This window comes from Pristis pectinata, chromosome 16 (genome assembly GCF_009764475.1).
Source record: "Pristis pectinata isolate sPriPec2 chromosome 16, sPriPec2.1.pri, whole genome shotgun sequence".
Taxonomy (NCBI): Eukaryota; Metazoa; Chordata; class Chondrichthyes; order Rhinopristiformes; family Pristidae; genus Pristis; species Pristis pectinata.
This window is the reverse complement of record NC_067420.1, coordinates 91,580-116,793: the sequence shown is the minus strand read 5'-3', so window position 1 is coordinate 116,793 and position 25,214 is coordinate 91,580. Positions and strand designations below refer to the sequence as shown.

General features: G+C 42.2%; 1 protein-coding gene across 1 annotated transcript in view; it reads left to right on the top strand.

Moving 5' to 3' along the window:
- LOC127578889 (V-set and transmembrane domain-containing protein 2-like protein) overlaps positions 1 to 21,416 on the top strand; it is a 100,896-nt gene extending 79,480 nt beyond the window's left edge. The window contains exon 4 of the mRNA XM_052031434.1: positions 18,414 to 21,416. Within this exon, the coding sequence (XP_051887394.1) occupies positions 18,414 to 18,770 (357 nt within the window). The 3' untranslated portion in view covers positions 18,771 to 21,416. The remainder of the gene's footprint in view (positions 1 to 18,413) is intronic.
- The last annotated feature ends 3,798 nt before the right edge of the window (positions 21,417 to 25,214 follow it).

The following is a 25,214-nucleotide window of genomic DNA, read 5'->3' as shown; positions in this document are numbered from 1 at the left end:
GCTTTGAAGGTTTGGAAATGAGAATTGAATAAGAAATTATGATAAATACGGAACACTGAGCAAAACCACTGGGGAGAAATGCCGATGGCAAAGAGTCAAGCAAGCTTACTGCACAAAATGAGGAGACTTGGCTTGTCCAGACTCTGCAGTTACCCCGGGTCCCACTTTCCTGCTTCTGATCTATATCCCTGTCAGCACCTGTCTACCCTTTTACGCTTGCTATTGGTAACATTTCAGGTACAGCATTCCCTACCCCAACAACTGTGAGTGAACAAGATCTCCCCTTTTCCCCCTTTGAGATCTTTAGCCAATAATTTCAATCAATGACCTCTCATCGACCAACACATGCTCAGTGAAGGCCAGTGTTATCTCCCAAACTTCAATGAAGTCTTCTCTGTCCTGCTGACAACAGCCCAGACATACCCGTCCTCTGCAAGTAACCTGGCCATGTCCTGATGCAAACTTTCAAAAGCCTTTTCACCTTTCCCCAGAAATGTGGTGCCCAGAATTGTCTGCAATAGTCCAGCTGTTTTATACATTGCAGCATGATTGAGCTGCTTTATTTATAAACCAAAATAACCTATCCACTTCTTTCATTATCAACTTATCATGTCACTGTTGGGCTGTGTCCATAACCACTCTGTCTTTCTGCTCATCTGTCCTTTAATGATGGTTCTATTTATAATTTGATGGACTAGAGATTCTGTAGACCCATGTTTGTAAGTGTCTTATGATACGATTTCTCAAGACAGACAATTGCAAAGCACATACTGGGGATTTAGTCTGTGGTCTCAGAAGTCTGCAATTTTCCTCCCACTCGCTCTGTGCATCTGAAGTGAAAACTCATCGTGGTGCCCTGATGCAAACACTGATACCCACCTGTGTGTAAACACAGTTGGGCATCCAATGGCCTCTCAGGCCACCCAGCCTTCCTTGCACACATGAAGCCTTCTCTGTTGTAAGTTTAAGTGGACCTGCCTCCCATAAACAGGAAGACCTTAGGAACAGAGTCTTCTCAATCTTCCTGTCCCATATAGAGGTCTGACCATATAACTTACAACAAGGTGGGTGACTAGGATCCCGTAACCAAGTAACTCTGTTCAGGTCTGTACATGACACCTTCTACAAATGCTATCAATACTCCTGCTATTATTACAAACCACTTAAGCTAGTCCACTCACAGATCCCCAACCTAGCTGATTGTTACTGTGTACCATTGTTCCTCAGCCAGCCGGTGTGCACTGAACAAACATTTTTGACTTTAACTGACAAGTTCAATTGCTTCTGAATGCAGTCCTGATGCTTATGCCTCCCGTTCTTTATCATCACATATTGTAATTTATTATTCATTTGTTAAGAGTTACTGTTTCCAGATATAGCACAGAACAAAGCAGTCCAAGGTTCTTTCCTTGGAGTTTTCACAGCACAACTCTATATTTACTTCAATAGATAGTTTTCCTTATACTGTTTGACCATTTGTAGTCCAGAAGGTAACTTCACAGTTCCCAACCTCAAGCAGCCGAATGCCACACCCTTTGGTTGCCACAACACAACCCAAGGTGCCAATTCTCAGCCCCTCCAACTGCGACTGTCACCCTGACTCTTCAACACTACCCCTACCATTATGAGCACCACCTCCCTCACCATCAGGACCTACCTGGTTTCCTTTGTTCACACTGAAATGGCAGAGCGATTGAAGAGTTGAAGTGTGTTAAATGTTTTGGCCGTGGACATCCTGTAAAACAGAATTCTGCAGCAATGATCTCTCAGAGTAAAAATCAATTGGCCCGGAAGTACTGCCCATTCAGTACATTCTTCCAGAACTTAAAGAATTTCCAGCCCATGCTGCTCTTTATTAGAGATGAAAACAGAAAATGCTGGAAACACTCAGTAGGTCAGGCTGCATACATTTCAGGACTAAGTACCCCTCATCAAAATATTAACTGTTTCTCTTTCCACAGATGCTACCTGACCTGCGGAGTGCTTCCAGCATTTTCTGTTTTTATTTCAGATTTCTGGTATCTGCACTTTTTTTTGATTTTCAGTTTCTTCTTAGACTTTCCACAGTGCATCAAGTCACTTTTCCCCATATAAAACCCAATGGTTCTCTGTCACGAGACATCCAGTTAAACATTGTGCTGCTTGACACTGCATACTTGGTGCCAAAGAAATTTGCCTCCGGACAAATTTCCAAGGGTTTGAGTTAAATTTTCTTTTGCTGAAATCATGGTTAAGCAGTTTGAGGGGACCCTATGCCATCAATATGGGAAACTCAACTGTAGGCTTAATGGAAATGGTGATCTACAGTCCCTTAAATGCAAAATAAAAATAAACATCAAGTGTGATCAGGGCAATGCCTTGTCAACTGCATGACCTTAATACCCTCTAGTGGCCATTATTTGTATCACTTCCACAGTGTAAAAACATAGAACATGAGAAATAAAAGCAGGCCATTCAGCCCTTGACTCTGGTCTACTGTTCAATAAGATCACAGCAGATATTTTACCAGAGTCACCTTACTAAACTATTTTCAAACTATTTGATTCCTTAATCTCTCTTAACTTTTATCAAACATGAAAGCCCAAGGGTAATTGATGGATTCAGAAATGTCACATTGAGTACTGAATTCATGCATATGCTTTACATAGAATAGAACATTACAGCACAGTACAGGTCTTTCAGCCCATGGGGTTGTGCCGACTTTTTCACCAACTCTACGATCAATCTAACCATTCCCTCCCACATACCTCTCCATTTTTCTATCATCCATGTGCCTATCTAAGAGTCTCTTAAATGTCCCTAATGTATCTGCCTCTATCAACACTCCTGGCGGCACGTTCCACACACCCACCACTCTGTGTAAAAAACTTACCTCTGATATCCCCTCGTACTTTCCTGCAATTACCTTAAAATTATGCCCCCTCATGTTAGCCATTTCCACCCTGGGAAAAAGTCTTTAGTTGTCCACTTAATCTATGCCTGTTATCATCTTGTGCACTTCTATCAGGTCACCTCTCATCCTCCTTCTCTCCAAAGAGAAAAGCTCTATCTCACTCAACCTATCCTCATAAGACATGCTCTGCAATCCAGGTAGTATCTTGGCAAATCTCCTCTGCACCCTTTCTAAAGCTTCCACATCCTCCTATAGTGAAGTGACCAGAACTGAACACAATATTCTAAGTGTGGTCTAACCAGGGTTTTATAGAGCTGCAACATTACCTCACGGCTCTTGAACTCAGTCCCCCAACTAATGAAGGCAAACACGCCATATGCCTTCTTAACAACCCTATCAACTTGCGCAGCAACTTTGGGGGAATCTGTGGACTTGGACCCCAAGATCCCTTCACACTGCTGCCATTAACCCTGTATTCTGCCTTCAAATGTGACCTTCCAAAGTGAATCACTTCACACTTTTCTGGGTTGAACTCTATCTGCCACTACTCAGCCCAGGTCTGTATCCTATCAAAGTCCCATTATAACCTTCGACACCATCCACAAAAACCACCAACCTTCGTGTCATCTGCATACTTACTAACCTACCCTTCCACATCCTCGTCCAAGTCATTTATAAAAATTACAAAGAGCAGGGGTCCCAGAACAGATAGCTGTGAAACACCACTGGTCACCGACCTCCAGGCAAAATATTCTCCATCTACAACCACCCTCTGCCTTCTAAGGGCAAGCCAATTCCGAATCTACACAGCCTTGTTTCCCTGGATCCCATGCCTCCTGACCTTCTGAATGAGCCTATCATGGGGAACCTTATCAAATGCCTTACTAAAGTCCATGTACACCACATCCACTGCTCTACCCTCATCAATGAGTTTTGTCACATCCTTAAAGAATTCAATCAGGCTTGTGAGGCATGACCTGCCCCTCACAAAGCCATGCTGACTGTCCCTCATTAAACTATGCTTCTCCAAATGCTCATAAATCCATAGAACCATAGAACAGTACAGCACAATACAGGCCCTTTGGCCCACCATGTTGTGCCAACCTTTAAACCACGCCTAAGACTATCTAACCCCTTCCTCCCACATATCCCTCTATTTTAGATTCCTCCATATGCTTATCTAACAATCTCTTGAACTTGACCAATGTACCTGCCTCCACCACCACCCCAGGCAACGCATTCCATGCCCCAACCACTCTCTGGGTGAAAAACTTCCCTCTGATATCTCCCTTGAACTTCCCACCCATTACTTTAAAGCCATGTCCTCTTGTATTGAGCATTGGTGCCCTGGGAAAGAGGCGCTGGCTGTCCACTCTATCTATTCCTCTTAATATTTTGTACACCTCTATCATGTCTCCTCTCATCCTCCTTCTCTCCAAAGAGTAAAGCCCTGGCTCCCTTAGTCTCTCCTCATAATCCATACTCTCTGAACCAGGCAGCATCCTGGTAAATCTCCTCTGCACCCTTTCCAACGCTTCCTCATCCTTCCTATAATGAGCTTTCATCACTTCACAAAATGGCCAACAATCGGCTACTAAAAAGAAACGCTATCAGGAATGCAAGGCTGCAGTCCAGAAGAGCACCCAAAACCTGACAAACCAATGGTGGAGGAAGAAAGCTCAGGGAATCCAACAACTAGCAGATGCCAACGACACTTGAGGCTTGTTTAATGCAACTAAAGCTATTTTTGGCCCATCCACTCTCAGTTAAGCCCCTCTCAAAAGCAAAGATGGTTTAACCATCCCGAAGAGCAATGCTGACATCAATTCTAGATGGAGGGAGCACTTTGAAGATCTTCTAAATCAAAACGTCTCATTTGACTGGAATATGATTAACACCGTTCCAAAACAACCCGTTGATGACTCCCTAAGCAAAATACCAACACTTGAAGAAGTCAAGGAAGCCATCAAAACCTTGAAAAACAACAAGGCCGCTGGACTCGATGGAATACCAGCCGAGGTCTACAAAATTGGAGATGACCTGCTTCATTACCAACTGCACCAACTTCTCATCAAGATCTGGATAAATGAAGACGTACCAGCAGACTTTAGAGACTCCACAATCATTCCCATCTACAAAAAGAAAGGTGATCGATCCGAATGCAGAAACTATCATGGAATTTCCATTAGCAACAGCAGGAAAGATCCTCACCTGCATCATGAACAACTGGCTCAAGTCCTTAGCCAAGAAGATCCTTCCGGAGACACAAGCCGGTGTTAGACCATCACGTGAAGCAATCGACGTGATCTTCACAATGTGACAACTGCAAGAAAAATGTCGTGAACAACTTCAACCTCTGTACATGGCATTCATCGACCTCACCAAAGCCTTTGACTCGGGATCAAGGGAACTCCTATGGGATGTCCTGTCCACCTATGGATGCCCTGAAAAGTACATTCGAACCCTGAGACTCCTCCACAATGGCAGGCTTGCTACAGCCATGGTCAGCAACAGTAACTGTGAGCCTTTTCAAGTCAAATCAGGAGTAAAACAGGGATGTGTGATTGCCCCAACTTTGTTCACCATCTTCATTGCGACAATCATCCACATCATCAAGGACGATCTACCCCCAGGAATCGAAATTGTCTACAGAACAGATGGCAGACTTTTCAATCTTGCCCGTCTCAAGTCCAAAAACAAGACATCCACGAGTTCCCTCATCGAATTCCAATACGCAGATGACAACTGTGTTGTAGCTCTCTCAGAAAACCACCTACAACAGATTCTGACTGCCTTCAACCGTGCATACACAAAATTTGGACTTACCATCAATTCCAAGAAGACTCAGATCATCTACCAACCCTCACCAACTGAGACAAATCAGATAGAACCATCTATTCAACTTGGCGAAACAACCCTGGAAAATGTGCACCACTTTCCATATCTTGGAAGTCACCTCTCCTCCAATGTTGACCTTAATGACGAGATCCAACATCGTCTTAAAAGCACTGGAACAGCTTTTGGACGTCTCCGAACAAGAGTCTTTCATGATCGTGACATCCGAACAGACACTAAAATGTTAGTGTACAAAGCAGTGGTGATCCCAACGCTCCTGTATGCATCAGAAACTTGGACAACATACCGACGACATCTGAAGGCACTTGAAAAGTTCCATCAACGCTGTCTTTGAAATATCTTAAATATCAGCTGGGAAGATAGAAGAACCAACGTCAGCGTGCTAAATGAAGCAAAAACAACAAGGATTGAAGCCAATGTTATCAAGAACCAACTAAGATGGAGCCGTCATGTTGTTCGGATGAAAGGTGAACGTCTGCCGAAACAAATCTTCTACTCCCAGCTTAAAGTAGGCAAAGGTAAAAGAGGCGGACAACAGAAAAGATTCAAAGATGTCTTAAAAACCAACATGAAGAAATGTAATGTCGACATCAACAATTGGGAAACCACTGCCATGGACAGGAAACTCTGGCAAACCATCATCTGAGAAGGAACAGCAACCTTCGAAGCTGACAGATGTGCAGAATTAGAGGAAAAGAGAAGAAAATGGAAAGAGAGGCAGCAACACCCAAAGCCCAATCTGCCATCTGGAATCACCTGTCCTGAATGCGGGAGAACTTTCAGAGCCAAGATTGGACTCATAAACCACTTGAGAGCCCATAAATGGATCAACGGAACGAAGACCATCATCCTCGACCTCGAGGGATAGCCACAACAATAATGAGGCAACCAGAACTGGACACAGTGCTCCAAGTGTGGTCTAACCAGAGTTTTGTAGACCTGCATCATTACGTCGCAGCTCTTAAGCTCGATCCCACGACTTATGAAAGCTAACATCCCATAAGCTTTCTTAACTACCCTATCCACCTGTGAGGCAACTTTCAGGGATCTGTGGATATGGACCCCCAGATCCCTCTGCTCCTCCACCCTACCCAGAATTCTGCCATTAACCTTGTACTCCACCTTGGGGTTTGTCCTTCCAAAGTGTACCACCTCACACTTCTCTGGATTGAACTCCATCTGCCACTGCTCAGCCCAGCTCTGCATCCTATCAATATCCCTCTGCAATCTTCGACAGTCCTCCACACTAGCCACAACACCACCGACCTTTGTGTCATCTGCAAACTTGCTAACCCACCCTTCTACCCCCTCATCCAAGTCATTAATAAATATCACGAAAAGTAGAGGTCCCAGAACAGATCCTTGTGGGACACCGCTAGTCACAGCCCTCCAATCTTAATTCACTCCCTCCACCACAACCCTCTGCTTTCTACAGGCAAACCAATTTTGAATCCACATGGCCAAGCCTCCCTGGATCCCATGCCTTCTGACCTTCTGAAGAAGCCCACCATGTAGAACCTGGTCTTACCAAAATCCACGTAGACCACATCTACTGCACTACCCTTGTCAATCTGCCTGGTCACCTCCTCAAAGGCTTGTGAGACATGATCTTCCCTTCACAAAGCCATGCTGTCTGTCCCTAATAAGTCCATGATTCTCTCTTAGAATCCTTTCCAATAGCTTGCCCACCACAGATGTAAGGCTCACTGGTCTGTAATTCCCTGGACTATCCCTACTACCTTTTTTGAATAAGGGGACAACATTTGCCACCCTCCAATCCTCCAGTACCATTCCCATGGAAAACGAGGACTCAAAGATCCAAGGGCTCAGAAATCTCTTCCCTTGCTTCCTGTAGTATCCTGGGATATATCCCATCCAGCCCCAGGGACTTATCTATCCTAATGTTTTTCAAAAGTTCCAGCACATCCTCCTTCTTAACATCGACATGTTTTAGCTGATCAGCCTGTTTTACGCTGTCCTCACAAATGTTAAGGTCTCTCTCACAGGTGAATACTGAAGCAAAGTATTCATTAAGGACCTCCCCTACCTCCTTTGACTCCAGGCACATTTCCTCCTCTATCCTTGATCGGTCCAACCTTCACTATAGTCATCCACCTGTTCTTCACATACGAGTAGAACATCTTGGGGTTTTCCTTAATCTTATTCACCAAGACCTCTTCTTGCCCCCTTCTAGCTCTCCTAAGTCCATTCTTAAGCTCCTTCCTGGCTACCTTGTAACTCTCTCGAGCCCTGTCTGATCCTTGCTTCCTAAACCTGAAGAAAGCTTCTTTCTTCCTCTTCACTAGATATTCCACATCTCTTGTCAACCATGATTCCTTCACCCTACCATCCTTTTTACTGCCTCAATGGGACAAACCTATCCAGAACCCCATGCAAGTGATCTCTAAACAACCTCCACATTTCCATTGTGCATTTCTGAGTACATCTGCCCCCAATTTACGCTCCCAAGTTCCTGCCTAACAGCATCATAATTCCTCCTCCCCCAATTAAATACTTTCCCATACCATCTGCTCCTATCCCTCTCCAAGGCAAGGGTAAAGGTCAGGGAGTTATGGTCACTGTCTCCGAAATGCTCACCCATTGAGAGATCTGACACGTGGCCAGATTCATTGCCTAGTACCGGATCCAGAATGGTCTCTCCTCTAGTCAGCCTGTCTACATATTGTGTCAGGAATCCTTCTTGGTCACACCTAACAAATTCCGCCCCCTCCAAACCTTTCACACTAAGGAGGTTTGGATGGGGCAGAATTTAAGGCTTTGGATGGATCTATTCTGGTTTTGAATCACAAGACCACAATTTTCAAACAAAGGTAATTGGAAATCTTCCAAACAAGGAGGAACCAATAACGTGTGTGATTTTAAAATTAATGCAAACCTCAAAATTAAATCCTTGACACTGTGCTTATTGAAAAAGCCTCCAATTAATTTTTCACTTGACTATCTGTTTATTAATAAAATGGTCAGTAAAGTACACCACAGTGTAATTCCTGTGATTTCAATTTGTCAAAGATGTGACCAAAAATTCAGTTATAGAAATTTTTTTAAATCAATTGAAATGTCAAAGACAATTATTAAGCTTGTAAATTACATATCATTTATTAATTTGCTTCACCGATGAATTTACCTTGACTGTGCAACCTATTCCCATATGATAGTGATACGAAGCATATGCTGTGATGCTACAGCACTTCTATTAAGTGCATAAACATATTGTTCAGAATCATGAACAAAATTTAACACCAATGTAAAATGTGAATCCAATAGAAAAATGGCAACAGGAGGTATCTGCAGAAAACATTTAGAATGACAACACTACAACTTGTATTTACATAGCATCTTGGATGTTGTGAAATATTCCAAGATGCCTGACAGGAGCATAAACAAAATGTAATACCAAGCCAATAGAGAGACAGCAGGTTAGTCAGGGGTAAGTTCGAAAGAGAAAGTAAGGAGATGAGATAGAAGGATTTAGAGCTGGTTCCGGATTTTACAGCCATGTGGGGAAAACCAGCACCTTGCAGTCCAACATTGAGTACGCTATTAATTTTGTTCCATTTTCCGTGGTCTGAATTCTCCACAGGCACAAAGCTGAACCTGCAGTCATTTGTCACATTGCAATGTGTTGGGCTCCTGAACATGCAGCCAACATGGAGGTTATAGAACATAGAACAATGCAGCACTGTACAGGCCATTCAGCCCACGATGTTGTGCCGATCTTATTGCCAATTTATAGTAAATGTCCCCCTCCTGTGTATCACTCACATCCCTCCATTCCCTTCATATTCATGGGTCTGTCTAAAAGCCTCTTAAACTCCACCAAACTGCCTGCTTCCACTGCTACCCCTGGTGACCCATTCCAGGCACATACCACTCTCTGCGTAAAAACTTACCCCTCACGTCCCCTTTAAATATTCCCCCTCTAACCTTAAAAGCATGTCCTCTGGTGTCTGACATTTCTATGCTGGGGAACAGATTCTGACTGTCAACTCTATCTATGTCTCTATTTTGAAAACCTCTGTCAAGTCCCCCCTCAGCCTCCAGTACTCTGAAGAGATATCCAAAGGGTGTGCAAATAGCAAGAATGTACCAGCCAAAGTTCTGCCTGCTGGGCACAGCTAATGACAAGTGTCCTGCTGGTGATCTGAGCTGTTATGGCCACCTGGAGGAGTTTTCAATTTTAAGGGCCCTGGAAGAGAGCAGAGGGGTGATCAATTCAACTGCCAGGCTCCACAAAATTCAAACATCAGGCATAAGGTAAGCAATGGCCCTCCTTTTACCAGACCCCAGAAGTCATCTTGTCCCATTATGTGACTTTACCCATTTACTAAGGCTGGCTCTCTTCTGGGAGCTCAAACCTTACTAAGAATATCATGTGAAATAAAATCAAAAAATACTGGAAATGGGTCAGGCAGCAACTGTGGAAAGAGAAACAAAGTTAACGTTTCAGGTCCGAGATCCTGAACTGGGAAAAAGAAAAGACAGATTTGATTTTCGTATCAGAGAAGGTGGGGAATGGAAGAATGCAGCATAGGGAAAATCACTGATAGGGTGAGACCAGATGAGTTAATGTGGCAGTTAGGATCAGTTTTGTCTGGGTAATTTGTTGCTTATGGCAGCTTTGTAGAATATGTGCAGCAGACTAGGCTGTACTAACAGAAAGAGCCAAAGTCACAGATGGATCACACAGAAATAGGCAGTTTTGAATCTGATAGAAAGAATGAGTGAGTTATTGAAAGTTATCAAACTCTGCATTGAGTCCAGAATGCTGCAATCTGCCCTGACAGAAGATGACCTGCTGTTCCTCAAGCTTGTGTAACATTGCTGGAGGCCACGGACAGATAGCACAGAGTTGAAGAGGGACAACAAACTAAAGTGATGGGCAACAGAAAGCTCAGGGTCACCCCCGCGGACTGAACATCAGTGCTCCACAAAGCAATCATCCAATCTGCATGTGGTTTCTCCAATACAGAGGAGGCCACATTATGAACACTGAACGCAGTGCACTAGATTGGAAGACGGGCACGTGAAATGCTGCTCCACTTAGAAGGACTGTTTGGGAACCTGGATGGGTAGTAACGAGAGGACAAGAGTTGCATCTCCTGTGTTGCACGGGAAAGTAGATGCAATGGAAATTGTTGGTGGCAACGGGGGAGTGGACCAGGGACTTGTGAACCTCAGGTCTAACCCTAACCCTAGCCTTTCAGAATTCTGAAAGGGGTGGGGAGAATATATGTATGGTGGTGCAATCCTGTTGGAGCTGGTGGAATTTGTGAAGGGTTATTTGATGTTCTGGCTGCTGGGGTGGAACGTGAGGACCCAGGGGAACTCTTGTTCTGTGCAGGAACTGAGGGGGTGAGAGCAGAGGTGTGGGAAATAGATGAGATGCAGATAAAGGGCTCTGCCCGTTGTGGTTGAGGGGAAGCCACGATTCAAGAAGGAGGAAGACAGTTTAGAGATCCCTGTGTGGAATGTCTCATCGTCAGAGCCACTGCAATAGAGACAGAGTCCTTGCAAGCAGTAGGAAGTACAATCAAAGTAGCTGTGGGAGTGTGTGGGCTTGTAGAGGATATCGCTGGTGAGCCTATCCCTTGAGATGGAGACAGAGAGATCCAGGAAAGGAAGAGAAGAATCAGAGATAGACCATGTGAAGATGAGGGCAGGGAGGAAGTTGACAGCAAATAAAATGAACTTGCCAAGTTCTATCTGGGTGTAGGAACACCGATGTAGTCATCAATGTACTGGAAAAAGAGTTCATGGAGTGGGCCTGAGAATTGCCATGTTTTGCATTAAAAAAGTCATAGTTTGAGTCCATATGAGTGCCCATAGGTACACTTGATCAGGAGAAAGTGAATGGAGCTGAAGGAGAAGTTATTCAATGTGAGGATGAGTTCAGCCAGGAGAATGAGTGCATTGGTGGCAGAGAACTGGTTAGATCTCTGTTCAAGGAAGAAGCAGCATGTCCTCAGACCATCCTGATGTGGGGTAAAAGTGCAAAGGGAGTATAAATTGGCAAATTGGTTTATTATTGTCACATGTACCGAGGTACAGTGAAAAACTTTGTTTTGCATGCCATCCATACAGATCATTTTGTTGAACAGTGCATTGAGGTAGTACAAGGGAAAACAATAACAGAATGCAGAATAATGTGTCACAGTTACAGAGAAAGTGCAGTGTAGGTAGACAATAAGGTGCAAGGTCATAACGAGGTAGATTATGAAGTCGAGAGTCCAATTTATTATATTAGGGGACTGTTTAATAGTCTTATAACAGTGGGATAGAAGCTGTCCTCGAGCCTGGTGATACATGCTCTCAGGCTTTTGTATCTTCTGCCCAATGGGTGGGGGAAGAAGAGAGAATGTCTGTGGTGGGTGGGTCTTTGATTATGTTGGTTGCTTTACCAAGGCAGTGAGAAATGTAAATAGAGTCCATGGAGGGGAGGTTGGTTTTCCTGATGTGCTGAGCTGTGTCCACAACTCTCTGCAGTTTCTTGCAGTCCCGGGAAGAGCAGTTGCCGTACCAAGCCGTGATCCATCCCAATAGGATGCTTTCTAAGGTGCATGGATAAAAATTTGTGAGGGTCAAAGGGGATATGCCAAACTTCTTTAGCTTCTTGAGGAAGTAGAGACACTGGTGAGCTTTCTTGGCCAATTAGGACCAGGGAATTGGAAACTGTTGAAGTGGTGGAAGGGATCCAAAATGTCATGAAGGTAAGTGGGAATGGACTGAACCAGAGGAGCAAGAATGGAGTCAAGGTGGACAGAAATAAGTTTTCCAGCAAGAGCAAACTGAAATAATGTGTCCACTTGAACCATCCTGCTTGTTAATGCTGGCCAGAAGGTAGAAGGCTGCTGTCCAAGATTGGGGCACTTCAACGTTGGAAATGGTGGAGAGAGAGAAGATCTTCTGAGAAAATGAGGTCTGCGATTATGTGGGAGATGACAGCCTGAGTTCGATTGTGGAATCATGGTCGAGAGGGAGTCATGAGGATGTAACTAGTCAGTGGGTTTGGTAATGATACCAGTGTTGGTTCTCAGTGAACAGAGCTCTGCAAGTTCAGAGGTCAGTAGGTTAGCAATAAATAGAAGATAAGAGAAAGAGGTCCCGGTGGATTGGGAATTCTGGAGATCTGAAGAAGGGTCAGCAGTCTGGGATGCAGATTCCTGGCCACAGAGATGGAGGAAATGGAAAAAGATTCAATGTCATGTAGGGCTCGGAATTCATTAAGGAGACGAAGGTGGGGCCTCTGCTGAGGACAGATTGAGCTCAGAGAGGGGAAGAGCAGTAGGGATGGTGTAAACATAGCACAGGATAGAAATGGGGAAGAGATGGGGTCAGAGGAAAGTGACCAGGAGAAATGTCAGGAGGAGTATTGGAATTCAAGATTTTTGATGTCTGAAAGGAATAAAAAAGTTGAAGCACGAAATGTTCTCTGTTGAGGATAAACTGTGTTTAGTTACAAGTGTGAGAAAGTGAATATCACCACGTAGATCTCACCCCTTTAAGGTACGTAAGGACCCCGACAAAGTTATCAAGTAAGATCAGTAGTTGTAGCAAAGCATAGAACTTATAGTTTGTAAGATATCCAGCCAGCCCAGCAGGTCTATGCCATTTCCTACCAAGCCTTGTCCTACTCTTTTTATCTCAACTTTCGGTTTTTCTTACTCCATTTCTCCCCTATTCACTTGCCTACTTGTCATTCAAATTAACTGTTTCTTTTCTCCTCAATAGCCAATGCCAGCAGATTCTATGTTCTAAGTAAAGAGGTTGTCCTGAATGGTTTATTGAATTAATTGGTGTCCATCTTATGACTGATTTTTGATTTCTCCACAAGTGGAAATACTTCCTGGCAAAGTCCTTCATAACTTTAGAAAACACTGTTTGATCATCTCTTTCCACCAAATCCCAGCCTGATCAGTCTTTCTGAAAGGAATAACCTCTGATCACAAGTGTCACACTTAAAAATCTTTTCACTTTCTCCAGGGTCTCTAAATCCTTTTTGCACCATGCATTAGGAGAAGTGTGATAGTGTCCTAATCTTGTACAGAGTGTACAAGTGTAACTGTATTATGATCTGGATGTCTGCAGAACCCAGGCTATTGACTCTCCTCAGATAGACTGAATATTCAGAACTCCATTCCTCATGTACCTGAATGATAACAGCAGAAGTGGTTTACATATGCCTCACTCTAACGCTCAAAGGTACCTGTAAGCTCATCCTCTGTTTTCAATGACATGGATAAAATTGCCTTTGTGCAGTTTTCACTGTATGTTAATTTTTTCTGATATGTGGAGATTTCCTGCAAGAAGGAAACTGTGCTCTAATACAAATTTCACAACCTGTCTGCATGTCTGAAAACTGATGAGGGACTGGAGTTCGAGCTAATATAAGGATGAGAATAATTGAATGTCCTCAATAAACAGTATTAATTTTAACCACAGAAAACATCAGTTAAGTAATAGCTGAAAAGCTACTACAACTCCATGTGAATTTCTGAACATTACACAAAGTTAAACTTAATGGTAATTAAAGGAAACATTTATTTCATTTCAATGGACCGTCTTGTGATAGTAGAAACACCACAAAGACCCTTTCTTGCTTTTCAGCACCATTTAATTCTCCAACACATTATGTGTTGTGCACTGTGGGTTGCCAGATAATAAAAAAAGCACCGTGAAATTAGCTATCTTACTATCAACAGGCAGGTCTCCCAAAATCCCTGATCACTTCACAGCTTCAACCACGTTAAGAGCTTGGATTTAATATCTTTCCTGGCAGAAGTTGAATGCAGTGAATTAATTTTATTGGTGGCAGACAATGCATTTAAATTGATTTAGCTGAGAAGCTAATGAGTTTGGGGTAAGTTCACATTGATCTGTTTACTCGACTCATTATATTTTTTATTACCTTTGAACTGTGTTTTGCCCGCTTGAGGTCAGACCCTTATCAAAATTATGAGAACACAGGGAACATTTTAAAGATCTGCACATAAACTTTAAGGCACAAATCTTATATAGCAAGGCACCTTGGAGTGACCTTGACAGAAGTTAATATATGGGCATATATGATTAAGGCAGATGAACTCAGGCCTCTGGCTTGTTTGTAGTACATTTTTACATTTTACAATTTTTTTTTCCAAAATGACAAGCTATATGGCCCTGACTGATTTGACAGTGTAGGTGTATACAGGTAGTACAGGTAGGCTGCATGCAAATGCAACAGCTATATAAGAAGAAACCATTGATCGTATGGTTCACAGAGCACACGGTGGTCCATGGATGCTGTAGTGGATGAAATGCTGGTTTAGAAGTTAATCTGTGCAATGCTGGGAAAAAAACATTGCTCAGAAGAAAGTTATATAAACACAACATTAAGTAATGTTGTCTACAGGTGTAAGAGAGTTGATACCAGTTGTTAATATTGTGATTGCAATGGAAAGGGTGCAGAGGAGATTTACTGGGATGAAACACTTCAGTTATGAGGAGAGACAGGATAGGCTGATTTGTTTTCCTTTCATTGGAGGAGGATGAGTGAAGACCTGTACAAAATCATGAGAGGCACAGATAGGGTGGATAGTAAGAAACTTCTCCCCATGGCTGATGTGTCAAGGAGCAGAGAGTGTAGGTTTAAAGAGAGGAGTAAAGGTTTTAGAGAGGATCTAAGGAAGAATCATTTTACCCAGAATGTAGTAGCAATCACCTGCTTGAAAAGGCAATGGAGGCAGGTACTGTCACAACATTTAAGAAGTACTAGATGAGCACTTGAATTACCAGGGCATAGTAGGCCACAGACCAAGATATGGTAAAAGGGATTAGTATAGATAGATATTTGATGGTCAGCATGTACATGGTGGGCTGAAGGGCCTGTTTCTGTGCTGTATGGCTCCATGGTTTTTGGTGCAAGGTTTTCTTATGCCTGGGCACTGCTATTCTGGTGTCCAGCTTGCTCAAATGGCATCAACTGTAGTGCAATGCACAAACTACATCTTTAGGGCAATTTTCAACCAGGTTAGACCAAATAACCTCTGGTACTATTCATTCACAGAAGAACCGGCTGTTCCCGACGCTGAGGGCTCACAGCACTGTTATTTAAAGGGCCAGGTTCAGTCTCCTGCAGTCATGGGCAGAGTGTTGCACAACTCTCTCCGAAACAAACCTCAATGACTGGCCCACAGTGGGATCCCAAACACTTCACCACCTGGTGGTTTCAAATCTAAGCAGCTGGAGATGCCAGAACTCTTCCTAAGTGGGAAGTGGTTCCATTTTCATCAGGTAGAAAAGAGTTAAAAATAGATGAAAAATATCTGACCAAAAAAGGTGACTCCCCACAGTTTATCCATCCATGTTTCACCCGCTTATCAACCCTCCTTGCAGGGGAATATCTGTGCATGCTAATCTTCAGCAAGGTGGTCCTCGATCACATCGATGACCTCAGAAAATCTCATCTACAAGCTCAGACAACTGCTTTTCAATCCAAAGCCAAGTTCACCCTGATTCACTGAAATCTAGCCTCAGGACTCTTCAAAGCTGACTCTACATATCATATGACCCTGTGCTGTTCACTGCTGTATCTCAGAAGTCATAGAAGCTCAACAGTTACAGATAATTTTTGGTTAGAGCGATGTTGGCATCAAGAGCTCATGGGTCGTTTAATTGGATTGGAAGGTTCCCCAAAATCTAGGCATTCATATAGACACCTCCCTAGCAACCTCCTGTCGAGAATGCTCTTGCATAGGGAGGTTGTCTCCTGTTCTTCAGCAACCTGTATAGGTCTGCCTGGGAGTACTCTGCCCCCACCCCCTCCAATCCTTGGAGCAGCTGTTCATTTCTTGTCAAAACTCCACAGTAGCTGGAAGGGTGTTGCTTGTATTGGAGTGCGGCTCTCTAAGGTCAGAGTTATGGGTATATGTGTGCACAGGGTAAGAAGTTCGATTAGTCATGTCCTGTGTTTCTGAAGGAGAGCAGCATAACACGATGGAGCCCAGTAGTGCTGATTTGAGCAATCACGAAAGAATTTTGCAATTATAGATTTTTTCAAAACATTGTTAGGGAGATTGCTAATGCCATTTTAAAGGGGAAGACTAGCACTGGTGAACTTATAGGCTTCTGTTTCTAAAGAGGAGGTTAAACAATGGTGATACATGGATGGGTGAACATTGTGGAGTTCAGATTAATTACACTTGGGAGAGAAAGACAGAAAGAGTTGTATATCTTTCATTATGTTAGGGTGCTTGAAATAACTATGCAGTGAAGTAATTTGATACATTGCTGTTGTTGTGCTGTAGGAATTACTGCAGCTAATTTTAAACAGCAGGGTCCCAAGCATCAAAGGCTAGATCATTTATTTTTGTGATGTTGGTTGAGGGATAAACATTGGACAAAATGCTGGATATAATTCAAAATCAAAAGCAATAGACTAGAAAGCTTAAATAATGAACAGAAAATACTCAGCAGGCAGGGAAATGTGTGGAGAGAGGAGCTGAGTTAATGTTTCAGCTTGGTTATCTTTCATTGGAACTGAGCCTAGCCTTTAACATTTCATCTGAAAAACAGCTCTTCCAAAAGTGCAGCTCACTCTCTCTGCTATGCTGGACAGCCAGGCCCAGAAACTACTCCATAATCTGAATATCATTGTGGCTCATCCTAACTATTATTGAAAGTCACACAAAGGGCAAGAACAGTATTGTCAGGCTTCCCTGTCTAGTGTTGTGCTAAAATTACCATTTTTGGTTTTGGCGTGATGTTCCCTATTGAAGTGTTGCAAGTTCTTACAGTTGACAGCACAGATACAGTAGGTGGGATCTTTACAGCCAGCTCAAAGGGACACACTGTAGTTCAAGCAACACTCTTCCAGTCACATTGGAGTACAGCTACTGAACAAATGGATGTAGCATTAATGAATGAGGGTTGGGGTGCAATGGTGGTTGGGTGGGAAAATGTTGCCAAGGGATGAGAGGGACTTGGTCTGGCTGGTGTAGAATGTTACATCTATTGCAACAAAACGTTTCATAATTTTTAAGGATCTTTATTAGGTCACCATTAGATTTCTGTGACCTGAGTTACCAGTAAGACACTGCACAAACAATTCTCATACTAATATCTTGTGTGAATAATAATCACAACATCATTTCAGCATCCAGGCTATATCGAGTTTGAACTACCATATGCCGGTTCCTGCACACTCTAGTCCATTGGAGCTGCCTTTGCATACTTCTCAGAAAAGTGATTCAGCATTACGTAAATGAAAGCTCTTCTTTACAAGAGGGCATTGCCTTTCCAGGAATCAACTTGCCTAGATAGAAAGCACTTTGTTTTAAATAGTTTATTTTAAGTATTGAATAAATATTAATATGTACAGTATGCTGTAACTGAACAATGTTGCACTAAACTGACAGAAAGTCGCTTGGGATGCTGGATCTTGGAAACTTTCTTACAGGAAATCCCTTATTAAACAATTGCATTTGGCATCAAATCTAAAATAACAAATGAATTTATTCAAATCACTATTCATTATTTAATTTGATGCTACAAAACCTAAGGAACTTAGTAGGAGCAAGTCTTACATGGATGAAACTTCATTTCTCATTAGACTTCTCTTTGCTAACCATTTTTTCAAGCCATTGTTTATCTTTTCTATTTCCTTTAGGCTGTGAAGGTGGTTGGAAGCAATATCTCTCACAAGCTACGGTTGTCCAACATAAAGATTTCAGATGAAGGCACTTATGAATGTAGAGTGACTGATTACAGTGAGGGCAAACCCAGGCATCACAAAGTCAAAGCCTACCTGAGAGTCAAACATGACATGCCGTTACATGGAGTCTCCACACACATGCAGGACACCAAGGTTCGGGGAAACGAAGGGACTCACACGAATCATGTTGCTAAATCCTCATCGTTCTCCACCAGCCCTCAAACAGTCCGAGCTATAAAGGAACGAGCTTTGGATATTGACTGTGAACAGAACGATCGGTCTCTTGATACTGATCGCATCCACTGTGTTTAGTAGAACTAGCGTTTGTGGAGAGTCAAGTGTTTGTATATTGTATAAAAGGAGTGCATGACCAGCTTCTTTGTGGGAATATTCTGGCAAAACAAAATCTCTAAAACTATAGTTTAAAGGGGAAACCTCACTTTGAAATATTTTCCTTATTTGATATATATCAGATTATTGGAAGTAAATGATTGATTTCATTACATCCGCTTGGATGTCGATATGTGTTGAGTATCCTCTATAGAAACATCTATCTAATAATTCAATAGAGTCAAACTGAGATCAACTTTGTACTGTGCATTGATCAGAAGGGTATAAAACACCCAAGCAGAGTTCAAAATAATGATAAAGGAGTTTTTATTTTTAATTTGCCACAGACCAACCATTCAACATTAGGGGAAAAGTCTGTAATCCTGGATCTCTTTTCATTTAGCAACTGAAGCCCGACTTTACTTAACAAACCAAGCACTATTCTATCTCATAACAATTCAAAAACATTCTCGCAACTTATGATTGCAACCTCATTACCTCATAAACATCAACCTTTGTCTAACGTTGTCTAACAATTCTAGTTCTTACGTGAAGAACATCCGACTCATTATTTTTCTTATGAACTTACTATTAATAAAAAATATTCCAATATGTCTTCATTTCAAGAATTCTATCATCAGTGTCCAGTGTCTCAAGAAATGCCAATTTCATAACATCTAGGATGTCCAGCCGAGCTGACAGAGTTTTATATTCTGTAAGAAATCCTGTCATTTGTCTTCATGTAAGTCCATTATATTTAATAGTCTGAACCTTTTTCCATTAACAGTCCTTCCTAATTTCACCTACAAGTCCCTTCCCCAGTCCATTTAATAACTGTGCCTCGTTTTAAACTCAGCCTACTATCCCCTGACAATTCCAATTCAATCTTGTCCCATATTTCTATTCAATTCTAAAGAAAAGTAAAACATCTCTGATTCTGTGTAATCACACAGAATGACCTCTATTCAAACCTTGAGCTAGTTTTACAGTAATGTAGAATGTCTAATAAATACTGTAACCACATTCCATGAAATGCTCCAATTTCCTTTTATCCAATAAATCCATTTTTGTTATAATCCAACAATTTGAACACATTTTCACTTTTATCCCCAATCTATAAAATGTTACTATCCAAACATAAATGAAAATTAGTGCTCTATGTCCCCTGTTTTGATAATTCAATTTCATTTAATATTTTTTACTCCACAAAAGATATATTCCTTATTTCAGCTTCATTTACCAAAATGTTGCAGATTTATCAAAAGTTGTAATAAATGGCCCCTCAATAGGCCACAATAACCACGTATTTCAAATCATAGACTCTGATTTATAATGAAGGTTCTCAACAATGTTAAGTCATAATTTAACATAGCTTTTACGAATGAAAAACAGCAAACATTTTTGAATAGCACTTCATGAAAATAGTTGAATATGCTCAATTCTCTGTTCAGCTAAAGTACAAACTATTTTGATAAATTTTATGGGAAAATATAGGTGTAAAATCTCCTCTCTATTCACACACTCTGGGAGCAATTAGCAATTGAGATGTGTATGTGTTGTGCATTGTTAGTGTGCCCTTAAGAGTCTATGTAAACTCCTCCTGGAGTTAATTGGAATGACAAGCAATTTGCTTTTGCTCTCTTTGAATAATTATTCATTTTGATAAAAATACAAGTGTCTAATAATAGTTTATAGGCCACATTTAAATATCTTACAGGAAATCTAGATCATCTGGTTAGATGTTGTCCTTGGATACTGCATGGCCCTGCAGGTCTCGTTGCTTTGATGTGTCACTTGATGGGACCTAAGCACATTTGGTACTGTTCAATAGAACACCTTGCTGTAAATAGCACTTCATTTTTTAATTTTCTCCAGTATTGTTCAATTTAATTAAAAAACCTTAAAATACTTACATAACCACTCTTACGTAATGCTGTTGTATCTGCAAGATCTTTTTTCAAAAACACTTGTGTCCAGCTTTCCTTAAATTAATAATAAATAAAGAATTCAGGCACTGCGAGGGGCAATGGCACATTTTAGGCTGCCCAATTATCTGGATCCCAATTTCCCATGTATGATCTACAAGAACCAGTTTTGTGGTTTAGTGACAAAAACAGCAGGCCAATTACTCCTGTCAGCAAGCAGTGCTCATAAGTGTGTTGGGAATTTTGCATTAATGCCTGTTGTTTCATCAGGAATATGGTCTGGGCAGGATGGCTCCCAGCCTTGTGCCTTCATTGCCAGTGAATTGCCCTGTAAAGTACTGACATATATTACAATGGTGCCACGTCACATTTTGGAACCCACTTAATGAGCAGTGAAGTGGGCTGATGTTCCAGTCTTTGGTGCCCATTTAATCAATCATACAAATGGTCTGTCCAAACTCTGAGCAGCTGGCAGCCTGCACAGTGGAAGTCTCTTTATGGGAGGAAAAAAGATCCAGATGGGTATGGGTCATTGCACACAAATCATATTTTTAGAAGTATTTCATCAGTCACAGAGTAGCATATAACACAGCCACAGCTGCTAAGTCTTTTAAATACTGATTTTTATTTGACCATTTGTCTCAGAACCTCTCTGTAAAATGATTTGCTGAATGTGATTAATAAACACAAGAACATGGATCTGATATTGCTGAGTTTCTTTTTTTGATACAAAAATGTTCCAACTTACACAGTCCAGCAAGAACACAGCTGTATGTACTGAGAACCAGTAACACTTTTAAGTCAGTAGATTGGTTTATTATTGTTACACGTACTGAGGGACAGATAAAAACTTATCTTGCATACCGTCCATACAGATCAATTCATTTCAACAGTGCATTGAGGTAGTACAAGGTAAAACAATAACAGAATGCAGAATAAAGTGTTACAGCTACAGAGAAAGTGCAGTGCAGGCAGACAATAAGGTGCAAGGTCATAATGAGGTAGATTGTGAGGTCAGGAGTCCATCTTATCCCCAGTTGATTTAAGATGGCTATTTGGGTCATCTTTGATTGGACTAATAAAGATAACTCTGAGTTTGTCCAGTGTAGGTGTTCCTAACACCATTCATGGATGAGTGATGTGCTATAACTAAAGCAGTTAATTGGAAGCTGACCAATTAAATTGAAATAACTGGCCTTGATAGGACACTGTGTGCTGCTGTGTCCAGTCGTTGACATTTACTATTGGGAGAAGTGTGCCTAACATCCATATTCTTGAGTGGCTCCTTAAAGTTAACAGCAGGTCCTCCCGATTTGGCCCACAGTGTTTCACCATGTGGCATGCATTGCTGATGACTCACTGACTCATAGAACATTGAACAGCAGAGCACAGGAAGAGGACCTTCAGCCCAGGATGACCAATTTAAACTTATCCACTTGCTGGCACATGGTCCATATAGCTCCATTCCCCACCTGTTCATGTGCCTGTCTAAATGGCTCATAAATGTTGCTATTGTATCTGCTTCCACCACTTCCCCTGGCAGAGCAGTCCAGGCACCCACCACTCTGTGTAAACAAAAAATTGCCTTCTAAATTTCCTTTAAACTTTCCCCCCTCACCTTAAAGCTATGCCCTCTGGTATTTAACATTTCCACCCTGGGGAAAAAGACTGACTATCTACCCTATCTATGCCCTTCATAATTTTATACACTTCTAACAGGTCAACCCTCAGCCTCTAACACTTCAGAGAAAACAATCCAAGTTTGTCCAACCTCTCGTCATAGGTAATACTCTCTAATCCAGGCAACATCCTGCTGTTAAACCTCCTCTGAACCCTATCCTGTCAATTACATCCTTCCTGTGGTGACCAGAACTACAAACAGAACTCCAGCTGTGGCCTAAGTATACAGTTGCAAAATGCAATAGCTGAAGTCTTCTTGATGTTATGAACACTCAGAATGTTACCAAGTCACAGCCCTAAGTCAATATTAATGTTACATAAAGGAAAGGACATCAATCAAGTGATTTCCCTGGTTCTGTACACTGGTGCCTTCTTCACAGGAAGTGCAGTTTGTAGGTAGAGCCAAAACACTGTAGGTTTCTGTCTGTGAACTGAGTCCTTAAAGCAGAATTGGGAATGAGGAAGCAGAGAATTTATCCTACGGAAATGGCAAAGGATTAAACAGTTACTTTCCATCTGTGTCCTTGGAAGAAGACCCACAGAATCTGGCTGAGGATGAGCAAATGAAGGCACTAAGTATCAGTTGAAAAATAGCATCAGAAAAGTTGCTAAGCTTGAAAGCTGATAACTTTCAGGCACCTGATGACTTACATCCTGGATGTAAATCATTTGAAGAAGGTGGCTTTAGAGATAAGACATAGACCATAAGACATAGCAATAAGCCATTCGGCCCATCAAGTCTGAGATAGTGGATGCTCTGGTTATCATCTTCAAGGATTAGAGGGCAGAAAATCTGTTCTCACTACTTAAAAGGAGGGAGGGAGAAAACAGGGAACTACTGACTTGGTTGGTAGAAAAAACCTTGGAATCTCTAATCAAGGATGCAATAATAGAATACATTGAGGATTGAGCAGAACCAACATGGATTTATGAAAGGAAAATGCTGCTTGAATAATCTGCTGGTGTTCTTTGAGGATGTGATGAGTAGAATACATAAGGGGGAGCCAGTGGATATCGTGTACTTGGATTATTAGGAGGCATTCAGAAGACACAGGAGGTTAATCAAGAAGGGAGATGAAGGGAGAGCAGTAGATGTAGTGTATACGGATTTCAGCAAGGCGTTTGATAAGGTACCCCATGCAAGGCTTATGGAGAAGGTGAGGAGACATGGGATCCAAGGGGACATTGCAGTGTGGATCCAGAACTGGCTGGCCCACAGAAGGCAAAGAGTGGTTGTTGAAGGGTCGTATTCTGCATGGAGGTCGGTGACCAGTGGTGTACCTCAGGGATCTGTTCTGGGACCCTTACTCTTTGTGATTTTTATAAATGACCTGGATGAGGAAGTGGAGGGGTGGGTTAGTAAGTTTGCTGATGTTGGAGTTGATTACAGGGAAAGACTGAGCATGTTAGGACTTCATTCCTTGGAGCGGAGAAGAATGAGGGGAGATATGATAGAGGTTTACAAAATGATGAGGGACATAGACAGAGTTAATGCAAGTAGGCTCTTTCCACCTAGATTAGGAGAGATAAGTACGAGAGGACATGGCTTTAGGGTGAAAGGGGAAAGGTTTAGTGGGAACATTAGAGGGAACTTCTTCACTCAAAGAGTGGTGGGAGTGTGGAATGGGCTGCCATCTGATGTGGTAAATGCAAGCTCGCTCTTAACTTTTAAGAATAAATTGGATAGATACATGGACGAGAGAGGTCTGGAGGGGTATGGGCTGGGGGCAGGTAAATGGGACTAGCAGAATAATGTTTCAGCACAGACTAGAAGGGCTGAATGGCCTGTTTTCTGTGCTGTAGTTTTCTATGGTTCTATGACACGAAGGTTGGAGGTGTTGTGGATAGTGTGGAGGGCTGTCAGAGGTTACAGCGGGACATAGATAGGATGAAAAGTTGGGCGGAGAAGTGGTAAATGCAGTTCAACCCAGATAAGTGTGAAGTGGTTCATTTTGGTAAGTCAAATATGATGGCAGAATATAGTATTAATGGTAGGACTCTTGACAGTGTGGAGGATCAGAGGGATCTTGGGATCCAAGTCTATAGGACGCTCAAAGCAGCTGCACAGGTTGACTCTGTGGTTAAGAAGGCATATGGTGTATTGTCCTTCATCAACTGTGGAATTGAATTTAGGAGCTGAGAGGTAATGCTGCAGCTATACAGCACCCTGGTCAGACCCCACTTGGAGTACTGTGCTCAGTTCTGGTCACCTCACTACAGGAAGGATGTGGAAGCCATAGAAAGGGTGCAGAGGAGATTTACAAGGATGCTGCCTGAATTGCAGAGCATGCTTTATGAAAGCAGGTTGAGGGAACTCAGCCTTTTCTCCTTGGAGCGATGGAGGATGAGGGGGGACCTGATAGAGGTATATAAGATGATGAGAGACTTTGATTGGGTAGATAGTCAGAGGTTTTTTCCTAGGGCTGAAATGGTTGCCACAAGAGGACATAGGTTTAAAGTGCTGGGGAGTAGGTATAGGGGAGATGTCAGGGGTAAGTTTTTTACTCAGAGAGTGGTGAGTGTATGGAATGGGCTGCTGGCAACGGTGGTGGAGGCGGATACGATAGGGTCTTTTAAGAGACTTTTGGATAGGTACATGGAGCTGAGAAAAATAGAGGGCTATGGGGCTCTAAGGTAGGGACATGTTCGGTACAGTTTTGTGGGCCGAAGGGCCTGAATTGTGCTGTAGGGTTTTTATGTTTCTAAGGTGAGAGCACATGGAAATAATATGTTGATATGAATTGGGAACTGGTTGTTCTGTTTGTACTTCATCAAGAGACAAACTTCATGTGGGTTTAACATCTTAATATTTTATTAATAT